The 20,562-nt window shown below is 37.4% G+C and overlaps 2 protein-coding genes across 2 annotated transcripts; both read left to right on the forward strand.

The window, feature by feature from the left end:
- The first annotated feature begins 1,319 nt into the window (after window positions 1-1,319).
- LOC122281304 (protein KINESIN LIGHT CHAIN-RELATED 1-like) lies at window positions 1,320-7,643 on the forward strand. Its single transcript, XM_043092680.1, has 3 exons — window positions 1,320-2,445; window positions 5,421-6,329; window positions 7,137-7,643. Exons 1-3 carry the CDS (start codon window positions 1,775-1,777, stop codon window positions 7,369-7,371), a joined length of 1,815 nt encoding a protein of 604 aa, XP_042948614.1. The 5' UTR covers window positions 1,320-1,774; the 3' UTR covers window positions 7,372-7,643.
- A 6,432-nt stretch (window positions 7,644-14,075) lies between these two features.
- LOC122280989 (bidirectional sugar transporter SWEET4-like) lies at window positions 14,076-16,332 on the forward strand. Its single transcript, XM_043092158.1, has 5 exons — window positions 14,076-14,230; window positions 14,404-14,440; window positions 14,705-15,083; window positions 15,579-15,698; window positions 15,870-16,332. Exons 1-5 carry the CDS (start codon window positions 14,089-14,091, stop codon window positions 16,083-16,085), a joined length of 894 nt encoding a protein of 297 aa, XP_042948092.1. The 5' UTR covers window positions 14,076-14,088; the 3' UTR covers window positions 16,086-16,332.
- Window positions 16,333-20,562: the final 4,230 nt, after the last annotated feature.

The raw sequence follows: 20,562 nt of genomic DNA on the forward strand, positions 1-20,562 counted from the left end.
ACTTTTATTAAATTTTTCGTATACATCTTTGCTAAAATTATAGATGTTATAAACATGTATTGGATTATATGATACTTTGAACTAATTTTTTTATTTTCTCCAATATGCCTTAAATTATTAAGTGACATCAATAATTTTTATAAAATATATATTATTTTTTACAAATAATCATTTCATAAAATTAGATAAACGTGCTTTGCACTATACTCTCACCTAGTATATATATATATATATATATATATCCTAACTTCATAGTTTGACCAACAATGTAACCATGGAACTATTTGGAAGAACTGTGATATTGAGAGACACAATAAACGCCTTAATTAATGCTTGTTTTTAATGAAGCATGCATGTTTAAGAAGCGCAAGATCAGTCCCGTAGAAGAATGAAGAATGAAGAAGAAATGAGTACTCTCTTTTGGCATCTTCGGCTTGGATGAGAGGTCAGATTCATGCAAGCTATGCATGGATTGAAGTGTTTCACCTAAGCCTATATCAAATCATGATCAACCTCAAACTCTAATTATAACTCATTAATTATATACTTTTCCCATCTTTATTTAGCTCAAGTACTAATCAATATAATTACAATCTCCATCCATCGATCGTTTAAGATTTCTAATTAATTTGACTCCATCATTATTCCATTAATTATACCAATATGCATGATCTCTTTATAAATCTCCTTAACTTGTGTCTCTAGAGAGATTCTCTCTCTTGACAGGCTCCTATTCCTATATATATATAGCAATTGTATTTGAAATTAAATAACAATTTTCATAAAAAATTATAATACTTTCATCACTGAGTATTGATGTCATATTATCTGTTAACACAATATTAATAAACTATCATATATACATGAGTTTTGCTATTCATCATTTCATCAGAATTTTTTATTTTATTTTATTTCTGTAAAATTAATTGAGTTCTTTTACTCATTATCCCGACACCACATATTTATTAAAAATAAAAAAATAAAAAATCATGTATGATAAACAGTGTAGAGACGGTGAGTATAATTTTTCTTTTTTAATAAGACTGGATTTACACATGCTCCATCATAATCTTTAATGACCATTGCTATTAAGTATTAATTTATTTTCAAAGATATTAATTAGTATATATTTTTAAATAATTTTTTAATTTAAATAATTAATTTATAAAATTATTGGAGACCAACTAACATGATTGAAAATAATGAAATAGAGGATAAAATATAACAGGAAATGATATCCAACATAACGTGCCAGAAGATTTCTTTCGTTGGATGAGGACCACTCGAGGTGAATACTGAATGTTTGGAGGACCAAAAAGGAAAAAGAAAAGAGATACGGAATCAAAATCCAGTTAAGCCGATGGGTTTTTGATTTTAGAGGAAAAGATGGAAACTCAGCATCGGAGTAAGTTGAGTTGACGATCCAACCCCCACCCAACCCTTCCTTTCTTCCTCCCCAACTCCCAATTCTCTCTTTAGCCGAACCCCCAAAACTACCCATTTTGTCCTTTTACAGCCACTCGAACTCTGAAACCTCCCTCCCACTTTGCAAGCCACACACAGACTGAGACATCTCATCTTCTTCCAAAGTTCCCACTCTGCTTCTGAACAAGAATAATCAGTATCCATGGCTTTCTTGAGACTTCTGACTGCTGAACGTAATCTGTTCTAATCCTCTCCACTACCATTGTTTTCCCTCTTATCACGCTCTCTCTCTGTTTCTTCAAGTCACCGCCTCTCGCTTTTCCCACTACTCATACGATTGGCGTTCACGATGCCCGGCCTGGTATCCGTTAAAACACCGCCTGACTCTGCGCCGCTCCGTATCTCCGTCCCTGATGCCCATACCCCACCTCTGAGATCCGAGCAGGTTAACTCCAAGCCTCCTTCCCCGCTCCCCAAGAGGCTTCCTTCTCCTTCCCCTTCTCGATCTAAATTCTCCCCCAGGAAGCCCCCGCCCGAGTCCTCCAGCCCCAAACCTAACCCTAACCTTGATCTCAACCCCAACTCCCAGTCTGCCCTCGAGAACCCGGATCTCGGCCCCTTCCTCCTCAAGCTCGCTCGAGATGCCATCGCGTCCGGCGAGGGCCCAGTCAAGGCCTTGGACTACGCTCTCCGCGCTTCCCAGTCCTTCGAGCGGTGCGCTCCGGCCGACGGCGAGCCCAGCCTGGACCTCGCGATGAGCCTCCACGTTCTGGCCGCGATATACTGCAGCCTGGGGCGGTTCGACGAGGCAGTGCCGGTCCTGGAGCGGGCGATCCGGGTCCCCGACCCTCCGAGAGGTACGGACCACGCGCTCGCTGCTTTCTCGGGTCATATGCAGCTGGGGGACACGTACTCGATGCTCGGACAGGTTGATAAGTCCATCCTTTGCTACGAAGAAGGGCTTAAGATCCAGATCGATGCCTTGGGGGAGTCCGATCCGAGGGTCGGAGAGACTTGCAGGTTCGTTCTCGCCTTTGTATGTTAGAGATTGCTTATATATATCTATAGATGGTGTTTTCTTTTTCCTTTAAAAAATTCGTTTGAAGCCAATTCACTATTATCAGCTACAAATGCCGAATTTAATATCTTTCTAATCCTATTCGGAAAGCGTAAATGCGACCGAAATTAGTGGAATTTCCCCGAAAAGTTCACTTAAAAATTAGTGATGACTGTCAGTCGCTGGCTTTCTTGTCATTTTATAATTTTGTTTGCTAGTTTTTAGGAAATCAAAACATTGGAGGTATCTGAACTATTTCATTTCTTGAGAATTGAAACTTGGGGCTAGAAAATGGAAAATCCGCCAATTACTAGAAAATGGCGTACCCGCTTCTTTATGTTTAGTTCTGGAATTTCTATACTGTGCTGTACAAGTAGAAAAAATGGAGCCCCTGTTTGGAATTTAGATTGAATTGAGATCAACTTACTTTAATCTAATTTTAAGTTGAGGCTAACATCCAAACACCCATATCTCAAATCACGAAATTGATCTTAACTCAAAACCTCTTTACACGGGAGACCCACAACATTTTTCAACTCAACACCACTTTACACATTGGACCCACAACTTATTTTAACTTTTCATAAATACATATAAAATCATCTTAATTCTTCACAAAATTCACTCTACCATCTCAACTGATTACTATTCATAAAAAGCTCAACTTATCTTAACTCAATTCAAAATCCAAACGGCGTAAATATTTTTTTTCTTTGATAAGTAAGAAGTAAATTTTATTCATACAAATGAAATAGACATAGCTCGTGTACATAGTAAGTATACAAAAGAACACCTAAATACATTCTAGATTAAGGAAATAAAGTCATGGACATTGTTTCTATCAAGTACAATAGCTGAGAACCAAAGCATTAAAGTGCGCATAAAAAAATTCTGGAGCTCTGCCATTGTGCGCTTCTTATCTTCAAAGCATCTCTCATTCCTTTTCGACCATATACACCACATGATACACGATGGGATTATCTTCCACACTGCCGCCACTTGAAGGAAACCTTGAAGCTCCTTCCAACAAGCCAATAAATCCACCACTATCGAAGGTATTACCCAAGCAATATCCATTCTTCTAAAGATCTCATCCCATAGCCTCTTTGTAACCTCACAATGCAATAGTAGGTGATCTACAAATTCTCCATGCTTTTTACACAAATAGCACCAATCCATCATAATGAGTCATCTCTTTCTCAAATTGTCCATGGTCAAGATCTTCCCAAGAGCCTCAGTCCAAACAAAGAAAGTTACTTTAGTAGGCACCTGGGACCTCCAAATCCTCTTCCATAAGAATGGAGCATGGCCTTAGCCTGAAAAAATCTTGTAATATGGTCCTGACTGTACATTTTTTACTGTCATTGGCCCTCCACTGCACCTTATCCTCTTGTGCCGTGGTATTTCCCATGGAATAGAGCAAATTGAAAAAAATCAGACACGGCGTGCAATTTCCAATCATGGATATATCTATTAAAAAGGATATTCCACTGGTAAGAACCATGAGAGAATACCCACATATCTGCCATAGAGGCCTCACTGTTAGCTGCAATACGATAGAGTGCTGGAAAAGCCATGTACAAAGCGCACTCTACACACCAAACATCATGCCAAAACTTGATTTTTGACCCCTCCCACCATAAACTGTATTTGACTTTCGAAACACTACCATCCTGGCCTAATAAATTTCCATAAGCCCATGCCATACCCCCCACTCCATTGGAGCACCATCCTCCCCATGCACTTCCATGTCTGGAAACAATAATCTCCTTCCAAAGTGTGTCTCCCTCTAGATGGCACCTCCATAACCATTTTCCAAACAAAATTTTATTGAAAGTCTTCAAATTGCATACTCCCAAGCTGCCATTTGGAATTGGAGAACAAACTTTGTTCCAATTAACTAGGTGGAATTTTGTTTCCTCCCCCATACCCCCCATAGAAAAGTCCGGAATAATCTCTCAATTCAAGTTGCCACTCTTGCAGGGAAAGGAAATAGTGATAGGAAATATTTGAGGATGAGCATTGCTACTCATAAGCCTCATACACCACACACCTCACATTTTTTATTTTTTAAAATTTTTTTAAATTTTGTTTTAGATTTATTCTTTTTAAACTAATTCAATTTTTCTATTTATTATTCATATATCAAATATTTGATAAAATAAAAAAATAAAAAAATTTTAAAAAATAGATGGTGTGTGGCGTATGGGCTTATGTTTAGAATTTTTCTTTGAGGATATTAGTTAAAGAGCTCTTGATTAAAGTGAATTGCCCCCCTTTCGATAAATACATCTGTTTCCACCCCATAAGCTTTCTCTCTAGTTTTTGTTTCATGGAGGTATGACGTGGCAGTTTTGTATTGGATGGTGTAAAAAGGATTTTTACACTACCCGGTTTGAAGTTAATCTCTTTCTTTAAAAAATTTTTTCTTCTAGATTTGTATTTCTTGTATCCTTAGTGTACTTGGATTGCTTCTTTTAAGATGTCGTGTTACTTATAGGACTACCAAAAAGGATTAACTTACAACTCTCTTACAACTCTATATTAAGTGAAGGGTAGCTTGGTAAAATTGAAATTAATTTTTAATGGAGTGGCATGATTGCATTGGTTGATTGTGAAATGGGTCGTAAAAAAGTTGTAAGAGGGTTGTAGGTGTATCATTACTCAGTTCTCAAGTTACCCTTTCAGAGATTTTGAATGCACATGTCAGTCTAGTGGCCAACTGGAACTCTATGTTATCCCTCCAGAGATTTTGAATGGTAGATTGCTTTCACAGATTTTAATATTTCTTCATGTGCTCATCACGTTAATGGTATGGGATTGGTTTAAGGTAGAATGCCTACAAGTTTTTGGGTTTCTTGAAATATATTTGTCTTGTGCCTAATCTCTTGGTATGGTGGATGAACTCATTTTAAATGATTTGATATTGAAAATGCAGATACTTAGCTGAGGCCCACGTTCAAGCGATGGAGTTTGATAGAGCAGAAGAGTTGTGCAAAAAAACGCTTGAAATTCATCGTGTGCACAGTGAACCAGCATCTCTTGAAGAAGCAGCTGACCGCAGGCTGATGGCTCTCATATGTGAGGCAAAAGGAGAATATGAAACAGCCCTTGAGCACCTCGTCCTTGCCAGCATGGCAATGATTGCAAATGGACAGGACAGTGAGGTTGCCTCTATTGATGTCAGCATTGGAAACATTTACATGTCTCTCTGTCGCTATGATGAGGCTCTCTTTTCCTACCAGAAGGCACTTACCGTTTTTAAATCATCAAAGGGTGACAACCACCCATCTGTTGCCTCTGTGTTTGTTCGCCTTGCTGACCTATATCATAGAACAGGTAAGCTCCGAGACTCCAAATCCTACTGTGAAAATGCCCTGAGGATATATGCAAAGCCTGTGCCTGGAACCATGGCTGAAGACATTGCTGGGGGGTTGACTGAAATATCTGCCATTTATGAGTCTGTGGATGAGCCTGAGGAGGCTCTGAAGCTTCTGCAAAAGGCAATGAAAATGTTGGAGGATAAACCAGGACAGCAAAGCACGATTGCAGGAATAGAAGCACGAATGGGAGTGATGTCTTACATGGTTGGAAGGTATGAAGAATCGAGGGACTCTTTTGAAAGTTCTATAGCAAAACTTAGAGCTAGTGGTGAGAGGAAGTCAGCCTTCTTTGGGGTTGTGTTGAACCAAATGGGATTGGCTTCTGTCCAGTTGTTCAAGATAGATGAGGCGGCTGAGTTGTTTGAAGAAGCAAGGGGGATTCTGGAACAGGAGTGTGGCCCATGCCATCAAGATACCCTTGGAGTATATAGCAATCTTGCAGCAACCTACGATGCTATGGGAAGGTAAAAAATCATTTTATTTCTTTGCGCATGTTTCTATGACAGTTTATTCTTCCTGTATTTTGGTGTAAGCTGCTTGCTCATGGCTGACTTGCCTGATCCTCTGAGCCAACAGTTGAGTTTCAGTTTTTGGCTTGATGAGCTTTCAAGTGTTCATCTACCAATAAAAAAGAAAGGGTTCATCTCTCTGCAACTGAAAGCATGCAATCCTTATGAATTGATTTTAATAGAGTAATAGTAAGGATTGTGTTATGTAACCTGTGTTACCTGTCATATCAGCCAAAGTAGCAATCCCTAATTATGGGTGCTCCAGATATCCACACAAAGAAACATGGTGTAATTTAATGTTTTTCACTTCCCGAGTTTGATTGCTGTTTTAACAGTTGGAATAATTCAACGATGTTAGGTACATGTTCTTAAAGCCTTTCTTGAGTTGTATTTGACTTCTTCATTTCTTTTCCTCGTGTTTTTTTCTTGGCAATGGGCTTTCACATAGATTGATATTTGACGTGCACTCAATTTTGTTTTGTTATTCAATCACCTTTGCACTTCATGCTCATAACTCAGATGATCAGATTTACTTGTTTTTGGTTTGGGTTTGGCTCATTCTCTATTCCAGTACTTCATCAAGTTGACCTGCGTGTTCTTTTTCAATTGTCAACTACAGTTATTTAAGGCCCACGGTTCATAAGTAAAGACTGAATAGTTCTAATATTGTTTCTTATTAGTAGTACCATTCATCATTAAAGCAAGAACGTGGCTATTTTCTCCAATGATTATTCTATTATTTATGTGATCTAACTATTTCAGAGTGGATGATGCAATTGAAATGTTGGAGCATGTCCTTAAACTAAGAGAAGAAAAGCTTGGAATTGCTAATCCTGACTTTGAAGATGAGAAAAGAAGGCTAGCCGAGCTCCTGAAAGAAGCAGGCAGGACCCGAGACAGAAAAGCTAAGTCACTGAAAAACCTAATCGATCCCAGCTCAAAGAAGACGAAGAAAGAAGTGACAAAGAGGTGGCCTAGTTTGGGTTTTCGAAGTTGAAGATAAAAAAAGAAAAAAAAAAAGGGGCTGTTCTTCCATATCCATCTGCTCCCCTTACACGTGCACATTCATTCTGTAGCTTAGAAGATGATGTATAGGATTGAAGTTGTAATTTGGTGAGGTTTTTCTGTTTATTGAGCTTTGAAATCCCCGCGTATTCTGATGTGTTAGTTGCTTTTTACTTTGGATGTCGGTATTGTCACCTTGAAGTTGTTCGCCGAAAGGAAAATGCCCCATTATTTGAGTGGAAATAAATTTGATAACGTTTGTAATTGTTCCCCCTCATTCGTGCTTTTATCTGTTCTTGGCAAACGTCCTTGAACACTTTCCCTCTTTAATCTTATATTCCTCATCAATGGTTTGTTCGCCGATGCTTTTATTTTTTTCCTTCATGTACCATTTATATTAAACTTGATGGTATACAGGAAGCACTCTTGTGAAGAACACTGCCCCATCATTGAAAACCTGGTACTTTTGTGCACCATTGCTAATGGTGCTCTTCTGCAGCCATGCGTGACTTTTTTGGGTCTAGGGCTATCAGTTGCTTCAAACTGACTGACCGTCATATTTCAGGATGGTGCATGGCTCTCACGCGCCATTATAGTCGTCGTGTTTTTAATTTATCCTCCAAAATTGAAAATGTAAACTTAATCTTTACTGTCCATCATTGATATCTATGAGATGTGTGATCAAGTAATATGTATATATTTCATCAATTGGAAAGATGGACATGTTATAATTATTCTATTCTAGCTTTGCTTGTCATTCTTCTCATCATTACATGTAAATTTCTAGTCATCAGTTTTGTCCTCTTCTTTTTATGATCTAAAGAAAGATGGATATAAAGTGAGTCATACATAAATGAAATTATAAGATATTTTTATGAATGCTTCTCTCACACCCTAATCTAAACCCTATAAAGCATCATGAATTGTAGGAACCCAAATCATACCTCGAATCTTGTACGAAAGAAAGAAAGGGAAACCTAACAACTACTACAACAACAAAATAATAGCTCAGGAGGGTCAAGCCGACGACGCACTGCGCCTTGCTCGTCGCCATATTTTTCAAAACAATAAGCCATGTTTTCTTGGTCATTATAATTTTACTAACACCACCAGAAACCATTAATAAATAAAAAGCATGATATGCTTCTAATTAATTATTGATCAATCGGGTCAACTCAAGTCGACGCACTGCATCTGCACGTCTTGTCTCTCTAGTGTTAGTACTGTAGTCAATGATCTCTCCCTATCACAAACTTACATCATTTATCTTGAATTAACAATTGATCTGTGCGTCTACGCCTTCATGTTTACCTTTTCCATTTCACCTCGAAAAGCATATAATATTTAATGCAATATGGAAACTTTCCATGATCATAGCTGCTGGGTTAGGTTAGGTTTAGGCCCTCAAAACAGAAACTTTTACCAAATTCAGAAGAACAAAACAAAAGAAAAAAAAATGTAAATTTTCCTCATTGCCTTTACTTCAATTTAAAGAATTAAAGTCTGTAATATGAAAATTTTCCCATATTTGTTATCTATGTTTCCAGTTCTGTGTTTGAATGAAGAAAAGCAGATGCAGCTAATTTTGAGTCGGCAACATTCACTACTTTTAGGTCCCATCAATCTACATCTTTATCATTATTATCATCATGATGTCAATCGATCACATCGGGAAAACACGTACGTACCTTATAATTCCTTGGGGGTGATGAAAGAATATATTCATCTACTTATCTTTAGTCTAATGATTTCAACAATTAACGCCCATGGTTAGGACAGCAGGGACTGAGTACTTATTCTGCTGCTACTGGTACTTGGTGTGGCTCCTTAATTATGAATTGAACTTCAAATTACGTTTAAAATATAAAATTTTTATCTCATATCATTTATTAATATAATTTTTTTAAATTTTTATATAAAATATAATAAATAATTCAACATTTTTAAATTTCAATTCAATTTTTTTAAATTTTAAAATAATAATAATATTAAAAAAATAATATTTTAAATTTTTATCTAAAATAAATAATTCTCATCTCACTCATCAAACCTTATCAATAAGTACTGAATTGATTCTCATTCTGTTTAGCTTTTTTGGTGTCTGTACGGATGTGCAAGATGTGAGAAGGGTAATGTAGCTTGAAAAGCTACCAAATAGGGTAATTTTTTTTTTCATTTATTTATTTATTTTTTTATATTCTTAAATGATTTTTTTTAAAAAAATTCACAACATTATTAAAAACTTTGATTTGGGGATAGAAATTTGGGACCGGAATTTGGGTCTCAAATTCGGATCCCAAAGTAGCTTTGATGTGAAAATTATAGATGGAAAACGTTCATAGATGATTTCTACCGAATTTTTATTTTTTTTAAAAATTTTTCTATGTAGTGATTAAGTAAGTATTTTTAAAAGAATATGTGATTTTTTAATTTTAAAAAAAATATCTAAATAGTTTAAAAAATGGTGAAAGAAAAAGTAAGAAAAAAAAAAAAGAGAATTTCAAGTGATTCTTGAGGATTCTTGGTAAGAATCCTCTGTGGACGTAATAACATCCATTATAGATTTATTTATTTATTTTTAAAGAATGACGGCCAATATAACTTTCAATGTGATTATAAGGACTCTCACTTGTTGCGACATGTTCGAATTGAGACATAACTACCGATCTCAGAAAAGTCAACCCATCACCGCAAGCATGCATCTCACCAAAGTGCCAGCAAGCAAAGGTTTCCAAGACTTTGGTTTACAAATTTTACTAAGATAAGTCGTTTCGAATCTATGATTTCGGGCAAGAATGGAAAAAATGATCATCTAACCTTTGCCAATTGGGTTATCACCTTGGTGGTAATATGTGTATCATTACCCTTATACATTGATAGATGCCGTAGGCTTCTCTTTAAGATCACTAAAAATGATAGAGAATTTATTTTGTTTTTCTTAAAAATAAAAACAATACATACATACATGCAAGTGTGTGCACACATATATCTAATCCTTTAAGAGAACCCTAATTCTCACCCTCCAAAATATCTATACTATAAATCCATGATTTTTGTTTTAATATCAAAACGTACACGTACTAAATTTTGGCTAAAATTCAAAACTTTTGATTCTGTATAGATGTTGAGTTGAGTTGAGATAAATTGAGTTCTTTATGAATAGTAGTGAGTTGAGAGTGTAAATTGAGTTTTGTGGGGTTCATTTAAGATGAATTTAAATGTGTTTGGATGTTAAGATGAGTTTAGATGTATTGATAGGAAGTTGAAAAAAATTGTAGGTCCCACATGGTGAAGAAGTGTTCAGTTGAAAAAGGTTGTGAGTCCCATGTGTATAGAGATTTTGAGTTGAGTGGCCCTGTTTGGTTGTTGGAGTGCACTGATATTAACTTAGTTCAGTCTAATTCTAAGTTGAGTTTAACATCCAAATACAACTCTCAAATTATTAAACCCATCTCAATTCAAAACTTTCTTACACATGTGACCCATTACTTTTATTAACTCAACACTTCTTTACATGCAAGACCCACAACATTTTTTAATTTTTCATAAATAAATCTAGACTCATCTTAACATCCAAACACATCTAAATCCATATTAAGTGAACCCTACAAAAATTACTTCACTATCTCAATTCATTATTATTCATAAATAAGTCAACTCATTTCAATTCTGCTTAACATCTAAATGTAATTAGTGATTCGAGAGTTATGTGTTTAGATGTTAGGATAGGTCTAAAACAAAACCCAATTGTGATGAGTCAAGCTCATTCAAGGATCCAAACAAAACTTGAGCCCAAGATTAATCACAATTAATATTATTATTATTTTTTCCCGGAATCACGTTTATAATCCTTGCATTACTATATATTAGCAAAACATATAATACGTGAAAAGTTAAAAAAAATATATTATTAAAAGATTGCAGTTAATTTGCGCTGATCCCCGCAAAGATAAATAACTAGCTAGCTAAGTAGTGCTTTGGATGCATGCTCGTAATGGCGATCATCAAGTCAAACATGCATCATCTCTTGAAAAGGAGAATGTGAGTATAAAAATAGGAAAATGCTGCTGTACGGTCCATTTGTACCGTTACAGTATATTGTCAGATTTTTTTTATTATTATTTAATAGTTAATGAAATAATTTTAAATGTATTGATATATTTTTTTACTTAATAATTAATAAAGTGATTAAAAAAATATAAAAAAAATTAAAAAATAAAACTACTGGACGGTACGTCTAGCGGTATAATTCAAGTGGCTAATAAAAATATATATATATATATATATATATATATTGGGGACTCACAGTTTATTAGTTAAGGTCACGTTTATGAACAAAAATCCATGCCAAGCACTTTCATAAATAAATAAATAAAAAGATATATATTACATAATTACATCCAAAATCCAATAAAAAATATATATATATATATATAAATATAAAAGTTTTCATATATTATAATTTCTTAATTAGATCGACATTCACTAGTCATAAGAGTCCAACTCATACAATCAACAGTAATTCCAAAAATGTAATAATAGTGATTAGAATAATTTGATGGGGACTGAAACCTTGAGCCACTAGTCTGTGTGATCCGGATCTGCTGGAAGGACAGCATTATTGGTGAAGACATGGACATGATATAATGACTATAAAAATCTGGGATATGCGCATAGCCATTAATGTTGGAATATTGCGTTGGCTAGCTAATTCTTTTGAACTTCAAATGTATTCCCAATGCTTTCAAATCTTTTTTATATTTTCTCTTTATTAATGATCTTCACAAAATATCAAAAAGAAAAAGAAACTGCATTACATTTGATATTTCTGTTCATGATTTCAAAATAATTATAATTATTTTGAGTTTATGTCAAAGCGTAGGAGACCATGTCCAAGTCGGCGTACCACTCAAAATATTATATATAATTTCATCAGTAATTAATTAACTGAATTATATTATGAGTTCTCTTACATATAATTATTTTTACGTATTTTTTATGTATTTTACTGATGTGATTGACCAAATATAAAATATTAGTAGAGTGCACAAAAAATACGTAAAAATTACTGCATATAAACTGTTATAATATTATTTAGGTAAAAGGGACCGCCCTAATATTTTAAAATGTGTAAGTTTCATACATTTTGTTTTAAAAAAATAAGTATATATAGAATTTACATAAAAATTAAAAAATTATTTTTAATGATGAACTCTAAATCTTTTAAAAGAAAATGCTTGACATAATTTAAAATTGTATTTAACTTTACTCGAAAATAATTAACGTATCTCATGCACGCTCCAATTCCCCGGCCATTCGCATTTTTTCGCAAAGTCAACTGCGCGCATACAATGGACACTACAACACGTAGACAAATTGAATACATTCTCATGACTTGTAAATGGAACGTCTGCTTCTCGATCTTTATGCTCCATTATGATATTCCATATATTAATTATGTTGGCATAGGATATGACATTCTAAAACACATCAAAATATTCATGTATAAGACATCATTATAAGTTATATATATATACATATATATAGTCAGATCACTATGAAATGTCTAAGAAAAGGATAATTAGCTAGCTAGCTAGCATTTGCTAAATGGGATAGGACAATTATTATTATATTCTGATCTAATCATCTTTTAAAATAGTTTTAATTAAATTAAAAGTTACGGTTAAAGACATGCATGATGTACTACAGTAGTAGTAGTAAATAAACAGCTTAGCAGCAGCTCATGCATGCTAACGAGTGAGTACCTGACAACATTTGATGCATGCAGTTGATCAGTTGATCATCACATTCTAACCATGACCCAACTGCCCATGACCCAACTGCTGGCCTCCACAGTATTTGATCACAATCCATGCTGCATGCAGGAATCCAACAACATCCCGTACGTATAAATCATCGTGATAATTCTCTCAGTAAATATAGAATGATGATGATCATGGTGATAAACAAGAAATCAGCTTTGATCATCGATCTCATCATCATCATCATCATCATGTGTTAATACTTTGTGACAATATATACAATGTTACAAACAATTCATGTACTGATCATCATCTTATGCAATATTCATCATGTACTTCTTTTGACTACTTTTTTTCTCAAAATTAATACTGCGTATATAGGTACTGCAACAGATCAGAGAAGTGAATTATTTTGGCAATAAATGTTCATAAATCTCAACGATTAATTAATATCCAAAAGAGCTGCCAGATAAATTAACTACACTACTGAGGATATATGCATGAATGAGATCTGACCCCCAAAAAACTCACCTACACGATTTGGATAAGATAGACTTAAATTTAGGTTAAGTGTCAGTAATGACAAGTTACAAGTGGCCTCTTTTTTTTGTCTCCCTCACAAAAGCACTCCATGGAAATTAATGTCCCTTTCTGATAACTGTAATTAAGGCTAGGGTGGTGAGAATCTTGAAGACAGTGCCAGCTCTCTCCCTCGCCCGCCCTCAGGGTAAGAATTGCCATGGTTTCCCTCAGCGATGATGCCACATTTAAGGCACTTCCTTCCATGTGTTGCTTTACTTTGCGCCACCCAATACATGTCATGCAAGTGACCGACCAGTTTTGGGTACCATCCAAACCATAATCTTATCTCAGATAGACCCTCACCGAACGGCCATCTTCTAATTTATTTCTTTTTTCAATAGACATCCCCTCTATATATATCTCTCATGTCTCTCTTTCACTCTTCATCAGCTTTTGACTTCAGCTTCAAAACCCACTCTTCTTTTAGGTTTCTCGTTGTCCTTCGCTCTTCTTCAGCTCCAGCAATGGTTTCTGCAGATGCTGCTCGTACAGTAGTTGGTGTTCTAGGTAGGATATAATATAGTTTGATCCTCTGAAAAAAGTATCATATATGTTTTAGTTTCATGAGTATTGACCTCTCTAAGAGTTTTGATGATCAGATGGACAGAACTCATTATCATTTTCTTGTTCACGATCTCGACTCAAAACTGACATGGGATTCTGAATTTGTTTGTTTTCAGGAAACATTATCGCCCTCTTCTTGTTCTTGTCCCCGGTGTAAGACTGCTTTACATGTCTAGAAATGGCAGTGATTTCGGCATTCTCAATATTAATTTCTTCCTAGCTATAAACCATTGAGGGGGCCGGGAAAAGATCATATATATCCGGCCTCTAGTACAACGCCTTTACGTTTTTTTTTTTCCGACATTAAATAATTGGAAAGATCGAAAGATAAAACTAAAAAAACACTCATTTACATTCTTTATTTGATTATTATTATTGTTATTTATAACGAATGGCATCTAATTAATCAATTCTCAGGCCAACTTTTGTTCAAATATGGAAGAAAGGTTCAGTAGAGCAATACTCAGCAGCACCATACCTAGCAACCCTAGTGAACTGCATGGTCTGGACCTTGTACGGACTGCCCATGGTGCATCCCCACAGCACACTGGTGGTGACCATTAATGGAACGGGGACAGCCATCGAGATCGCATACATAATCCTCTTCTTGATCTACTCTGACCCGCAAAAGAGGCTGAGAGTTTTGCTTCTTGTGCTCGTTGAATTCATATTCGTCAGCATTCTCACTATTTTAGTTCTAACTCTAGCCCATACGCACAAGGAACGCTCTATGATCGTCGGCATCGTATGCTTTGCGTTCAACGTCATGATGTACGCTTCGCCATTGACTGTCATGGTAATTAATTTGTCTAATCAACCACATATATAAATATATATATATATATATATATATATATATATATAATATTACTATCACCATACAGAAATATAATATGGTACTAATTAATTTAATTTAATATACAACAATATTGAGTATAGAAATTAACAAGGATTTCCCGATATGCTCTATCAAACCCTCGCTCGAGAGTTTTAAGAAATTTAATTTTGCTAAAATTAAGAATATTATTTATTGAAATTTCATGGCATTATTATTATATTTATATATATTAGTATAAAAAAGTATTTTATATTTTTATATTTTCATAATTTAATAGGTCTTACAATAAAGTGTATTAATTATATATAGGTCAATTTGTAAAATTATTGATGCTAATAAAAGAGAAATAAATAAATTAATAGCCGGCCTTGTTTCTGAAACTAGCAGTGAATTTAATATTGGTCATTGTAATATATGTGAAATTAAAAGAAAATATGCCATTTTGTGATGCAGAAATTGGTGATATACACAAAAAGCGTGGAGTACATGCCATTCTTCCTCTCCTTCGCTTCCTTCGCCAATGGTCTTGCTTGGACTGCTTACGCTCTTATCCGTTTCGACCCCTTTATTGCTGTAATAATTCACATGATATTCTCCGATCTCTCTCTCTCCCATTTAACCATGCATATCCATTACAGTAATTATATAAGCACGTGTGCTTCTCACGGTTATTCTACGCACCAATTTAAATGGATTGAAAATCTGAGAAATGGGCCTCTATGGCTATGCATGGGTTGTTGGCAGGTACCCAACGCAGTTGGAGCACTGTTCAGCATAGCCCAGCTGCTTCTCTATGCTACCTTTTACAGATCCACGAAACGACAGATTGCAGCCAGGAAATTAAGCAAAGGGGTCATTTTGGACATGTCTGAGGTGGTGGTGGCGGCTGATCAAGAATACTCTAAGAAGGAGGTAGGCAGTGCTGGACCTCATGATGATGGATCATCAGCTACTGCTTAATTAAAAGAGTTTCCACCCTCCTAACACCACTGTTGAGTTACTGGACCCCACTTCCAAAACATTTGTCCAGTCTAGATCTGCTTACGTGTCATTACTGTGTTACTTTCTTCCCTGTACCTGGCTTCGCCACATACATACGCGTGTAATTCCACCTTGCAATGAGGCCGGCCAGCAACCATGCTATTATTGCCTTGGAAACTTTTTCTGTTTCTGGTAGTGCGAGTCTCTCTATCGTTTCCCCTCTCTACATCTTTTGGACTTTGCTAAAATCCTTAAAAAAGGTTGCTTCCGAGTTTGCTTTGCATTTTGACAATGGGTATTAAGGCAACTCAACCTACAGCACTACCACTATTGAAAATCATGCAGCATTCAAATAATAAAGCAGAACATTCTGGAAGACTAAATGGTAGTGCTCTAGCACATAGTCTCATAACAGAATAGGGAATATTCTTGTACAGATGTCAACATCATAGTGGATACATTACAGAATTTGTTATATGCTGGTTCTATAAATAGAAGTCCCTTTCATGTACAAAGCAGGGCTGCAAGACATGAAATGAAATGTTGTTGAGTCTGATACGTTGAGCTTTCTTCTTTATTCTTTTATTGTTTTATCATGGTATCAGAGCCTAAGACCACCGTCTGTTCTTCACGATAATGGAGACCTTGGAAAAAAATGCTTCCCCCACCATTACTCCTTCCATTGTCAACTCCGCTTCTAATCTCGTCACTGTCAAACTTGACATTGACAACTTCCTCTTATGGAAGGCTCAAATAGTGCCTTTCCTTAAGGGGCATCAATTGTTCGGTTATGTTGATGGTACAGTTTCCATCCCCACAGCCTTCATTGATGGCGCTCCCAACCCTGCTCATACCAAATGGGTTCTTCAAGACCAGCTCATAATTTCAGCCATTAACTCCTCTCTTTCCGAATCAGTTCTGGCACAAGTTTTGGATTGTCATACTTCCCATGAAGTCTGGACAACCTTACAAACTTTATTTCAATCTCGGTCATCTGCTCATGTTTTTCACACTCAATATCAGCTTGCTACCCTAAAAAAGGGTTCGGAATCAATTTCCGAATATTATACCAAAGCCAAAGCACTCTCTTCCTCCTTGGGAGCTGCTGGGCATACACTTACTGACCAAGAGTTTTCTGTATATCTTCTTGCAGGACTCGGAACTGAGTATGAGTCCATTGTCACGTCTTTAACTACCCGCCCGGAGCCCCTTTCTCCTCATCAAATCTACAGCTACCTTCTCAACCATGAATCTCGCATTTCTCATCAAACTCAATCTCTATTGGCCGGTTCATCTCTTGCAGCTCATAACACTGTCACAACTTCATCTCCATCTTTGTTGGGATCTCCAAACAGAGGCCGTACCACTAATTTTCGTAGTGCACGACGAGGTCGAGGAGGGGGCCGCAATGGCACCAGAGGTGGTTCGAGATCAGGAAATCATTTCCACTCAGATTCACGTTCAATCTGTCAAGTGTGTCAGAGGACAGGTCATTCGGCTCTCACATGCTTTCATCGTTTTAACCAAGCATACCAGGCACCTCCTCCTAATTCCTTCTCTGCCAACTACACGGTTGCTGCCTCTCCAAACCAGATGCCTGCTGCTTGGTTTCCCGACACAGCTGCGACGCACCATTTCACACCTGACCTTGCTTCGCTCAACCTAGACTCGGCGTCATACCAAGGGTCCGACACAGTTAGCATCGGGGATGGTTCATCTCTCCCTATTCAACATGTGGGCTCGGCTCAGTTCAACACATCTTCTGGCAACTTTCTCCTCCATAAACTCTTACATGTTCCTTTAATTTCTAAAAATCTTCTCTCCGTGCGTCAGTTCTGTTTGGATAATGCAGTCTATTTTGAGTTTCACCCTCATTTTTTTCTTGTGAAGGATCGATGTTCCCAGGCGGTACTTCTGCGGGGCCCCGTTAAGGAAGGTCTCTATGTGCTCCCTTCAATCCCTACGTCTCCACCTTCTACCCAATCAGTTTTTCCTCAAGCCCACATCGGCACTTGCACTTCTGCTCAGCGATGGCATCAGAGACTCGGCCATCCTTCCTCCAGAATAACGTCTCTTACACTACGTCGTTTTCAGCTGCCTATCAACTCTCGCCGTGGGCTCACCCTATGTCCAGCTTGCTCGTCAGCCAAGGCACATGCCTTGCCCCATCCTCCATCTTCATCTCGGTCCACTGGGCCCTTTCAACTTTTGTTTCTGGATGTATGGGGCCCAGCCCCCGTTCTTTCTACTAATGCATGTCGTTTTTACTTATCTATTGTAGACGACTTTTCTAAATTTATCTGGTTATTTCCCATGCAAACCAAATCCAATGTCTCTACTCTTATTCTTGCTTTTCTCAAATTTGTCACTAATACCTTTTCCAAAAATGTTGTCTCAGTTCAAACCGACTGGGGTGGGGAATTTCGTCCCCTTAATGTCATTTTTAAATCCATGGGTATCACACATCGCATTTCTTGTCCTCACTCTCATCAACAAAATGGAAGTATTGAGAGACGTCACCGTCACATTGTTGAGACCGGTCTCTCACTCCTGTCTCATGCATCTATGCCTCAAAAATATTGGGCCGAAGCTTTTCAAACGGCTACCTTTTTGATCAATTGCATGCCTACACCATTACTGAACCACAAATCTCCTCATGAAGTTCTCATGGGCTTTCCTCCGGATTACCATTTTTTGCGTGTTTTTGGTTCAGCCTGTTGGCCCAATTTAAGGCCTTTCAATAAACACAAATTAGATCTAAGATCCAAACCGTGTGTGTTCATGGGCTATAGCCCAGATCACAAAGGATATTTGTGTTTACATCTACCGTCAGGCCGTACGTATGTCTCCAGAGACGTCGTATTTCATGAATCGGTCTTTCCGTTTGAAACTCAGCCCATCACTCATCCGTTTCCAATCACAACAGCGTCGATATCACGCCCCATTTCCATTCTCACACACACTCCACCTTCAAACTCGGGCCTATCCCCTTCCTTACCACTTCGGCCCAGTAGCCCATCACATTCACTCGATTCCTCTCACAGCCCTCGCTCATCGTCTACCTCTCCTCATTCCTCTCAGAACAATCAGCCACCTCCCACCATCAATCCGTTGCATTCCCTCTCTTCCAACACATCGAGTCACCCCATGGTAACTCGATCCCGTTCCCAAATCACCTGCCCACGTCTTCGCACCGATGGAACTCTTCCATGGCCTCCACCGAAACCCAGCGCCACTCTCTCAGTCTCCAGGTACCCACCTTCGCTCTCCGTTACCTACAGCACTAAATCGTTCGAATCTCCTTCTTCCCCCATCCCAGAAGAACCTTCCTCTTACACTGAAGCCTCTAAGTTTTCCGAATGGCGATCTGCCATGAATGAAGAGTTCCGTGCCCTACTTCACAATCAAACTTGGGATCTTGTTCCCTCTTCCCCCAACCTCAATATTCTAGGCTCAAAATGGATCCTCAAAACCAAACGAAAATCTGATGGCACTCTCGAACGCCGCAAGGCACGGCTAGTGGCAAACGGATTTCATCAACAACCTGGCCTAGACTATTCCGAAACCTTCAGCCCTGTGATAAAACCGGTTACCGTCCGTCTTCTCATCTCCCTAGCTGTCACCTCCAACTGGCCTCTCCATCAACTCGACATCCAAAACGCCTTCTTACATGGGGATCTCCACGAAGATGTCTATATGAGACAGCCGCCCGGGTTCATCAATCCAGATTTTCCAGCGCATGTTTGTAAGTTAAAAAAGTCCATTTACGGTTTAAAACAGGCTCCTAGGGCCTGGTTTGCTAAATTATCTGATAAACTGCTTTCACTTGGTTTTTATCCCTCTCGTTCAGATACTTCCTTGTTTACATTTCGTAACTCTGCTGATTGCATTTTTATTTTGATCTACGTTGATGATATCTTAGTCACTGGTTCAAATTCAGCTTTGATCTCGGATTTTATTGCTGCCTTACGTACATCGTTTCCTGTAAAAGATTTGGGCTTGTTACATTTTTTTCTTGGCATTGAGGTCACACGGTCATCCAATGGTCTTTTTCTCTCTCAATCTAGATACATAGCAGATCTGTTACATAGAACCAACATGCTTAATTCTAAACCTGTGTCCACACCTATGTCCTCCTCTGTCAAACTATCAGCTTTGGATGGCTGTACCTTTGAAGATCCGCAGCTATATCAGAGTGTGGTAGGGAGTCTTCAATACTTAGCTTTCACACGACCAGACATTTCCTTTGCTGTTAATAAAGTTTGCCAATTCATGCACTGTCCTAGACTCCCTCACTGGCAAGCAGTAAAAAGAATACTCCGGTATCTTAAAAATACCCAACATCTCGGCTTGTTCTTTTCCACTTCTTCCTCCTTCAAACTCTCAGCCTTCTCTGATGCGGACTGGGCTGGATGCCCAGACGATCGTAAGTCTACTGGTGGCTTTTGTGTATATT

This window comes from Carya illinoinensis, chromosome 11, assembly GCF_018687715.1.
Source record: "Carya illinoinensis cultivar Pawnee chromosome 11, C.illinoinensisPawnee_v1, whole genome shotgun sequence".
NCBI classification, from domain to species: domain Eukaryota; kingdom Viridiplantae; phylum Streptophyta; class Magnoliopsida; order Fagales; family Juglandaceae; genus Carya; species Carya illinoinensis.

Coding starts and splice junctions, on each gene's coding strand:
- LOC122280989 (XM_043092158.1), top strand. CDS start 14,089: ATGTCTCTCTTTCACTCTTCATCAGCTTTTGACTTCAGCTTCAAAACC. Junction 14,231..14,403: donor TACAGTAGTTGGTGTTCTAG/GTAGGATATAAT, acceptor GTTTGTTTTCAG/GAAACATTATCGCCCTCTTC. Junction 14,441..14,704: donor TTCTTGTTCTTGTCCCCGGT/GTAAGACTGCTT, acceptor ATCAATTCTCAG/GCCAACTTTTGTTCAAATAT.
- LOC122281304 (XM_043092680.1), top strand. CDS start 1,775: ATGCCCGGCCTGGTATCCGTTAAAACACCGCCTGACTCTGCGCCGCTC. Junction 2,446..5,420: donor AGGGTCGGAGAGACTTGCAG/GTTCGTTCTCGC, acceptor TTGAAAATGCAG/ATACTTAGCTGAGGCCCACG. Junction 6,330..7,136: donor ACCTACGATGCTATGGGAAG/GTAAAAAATCAT, acceptor TAACTATTTCAG/AGTGGATGATGCAATTGAAA.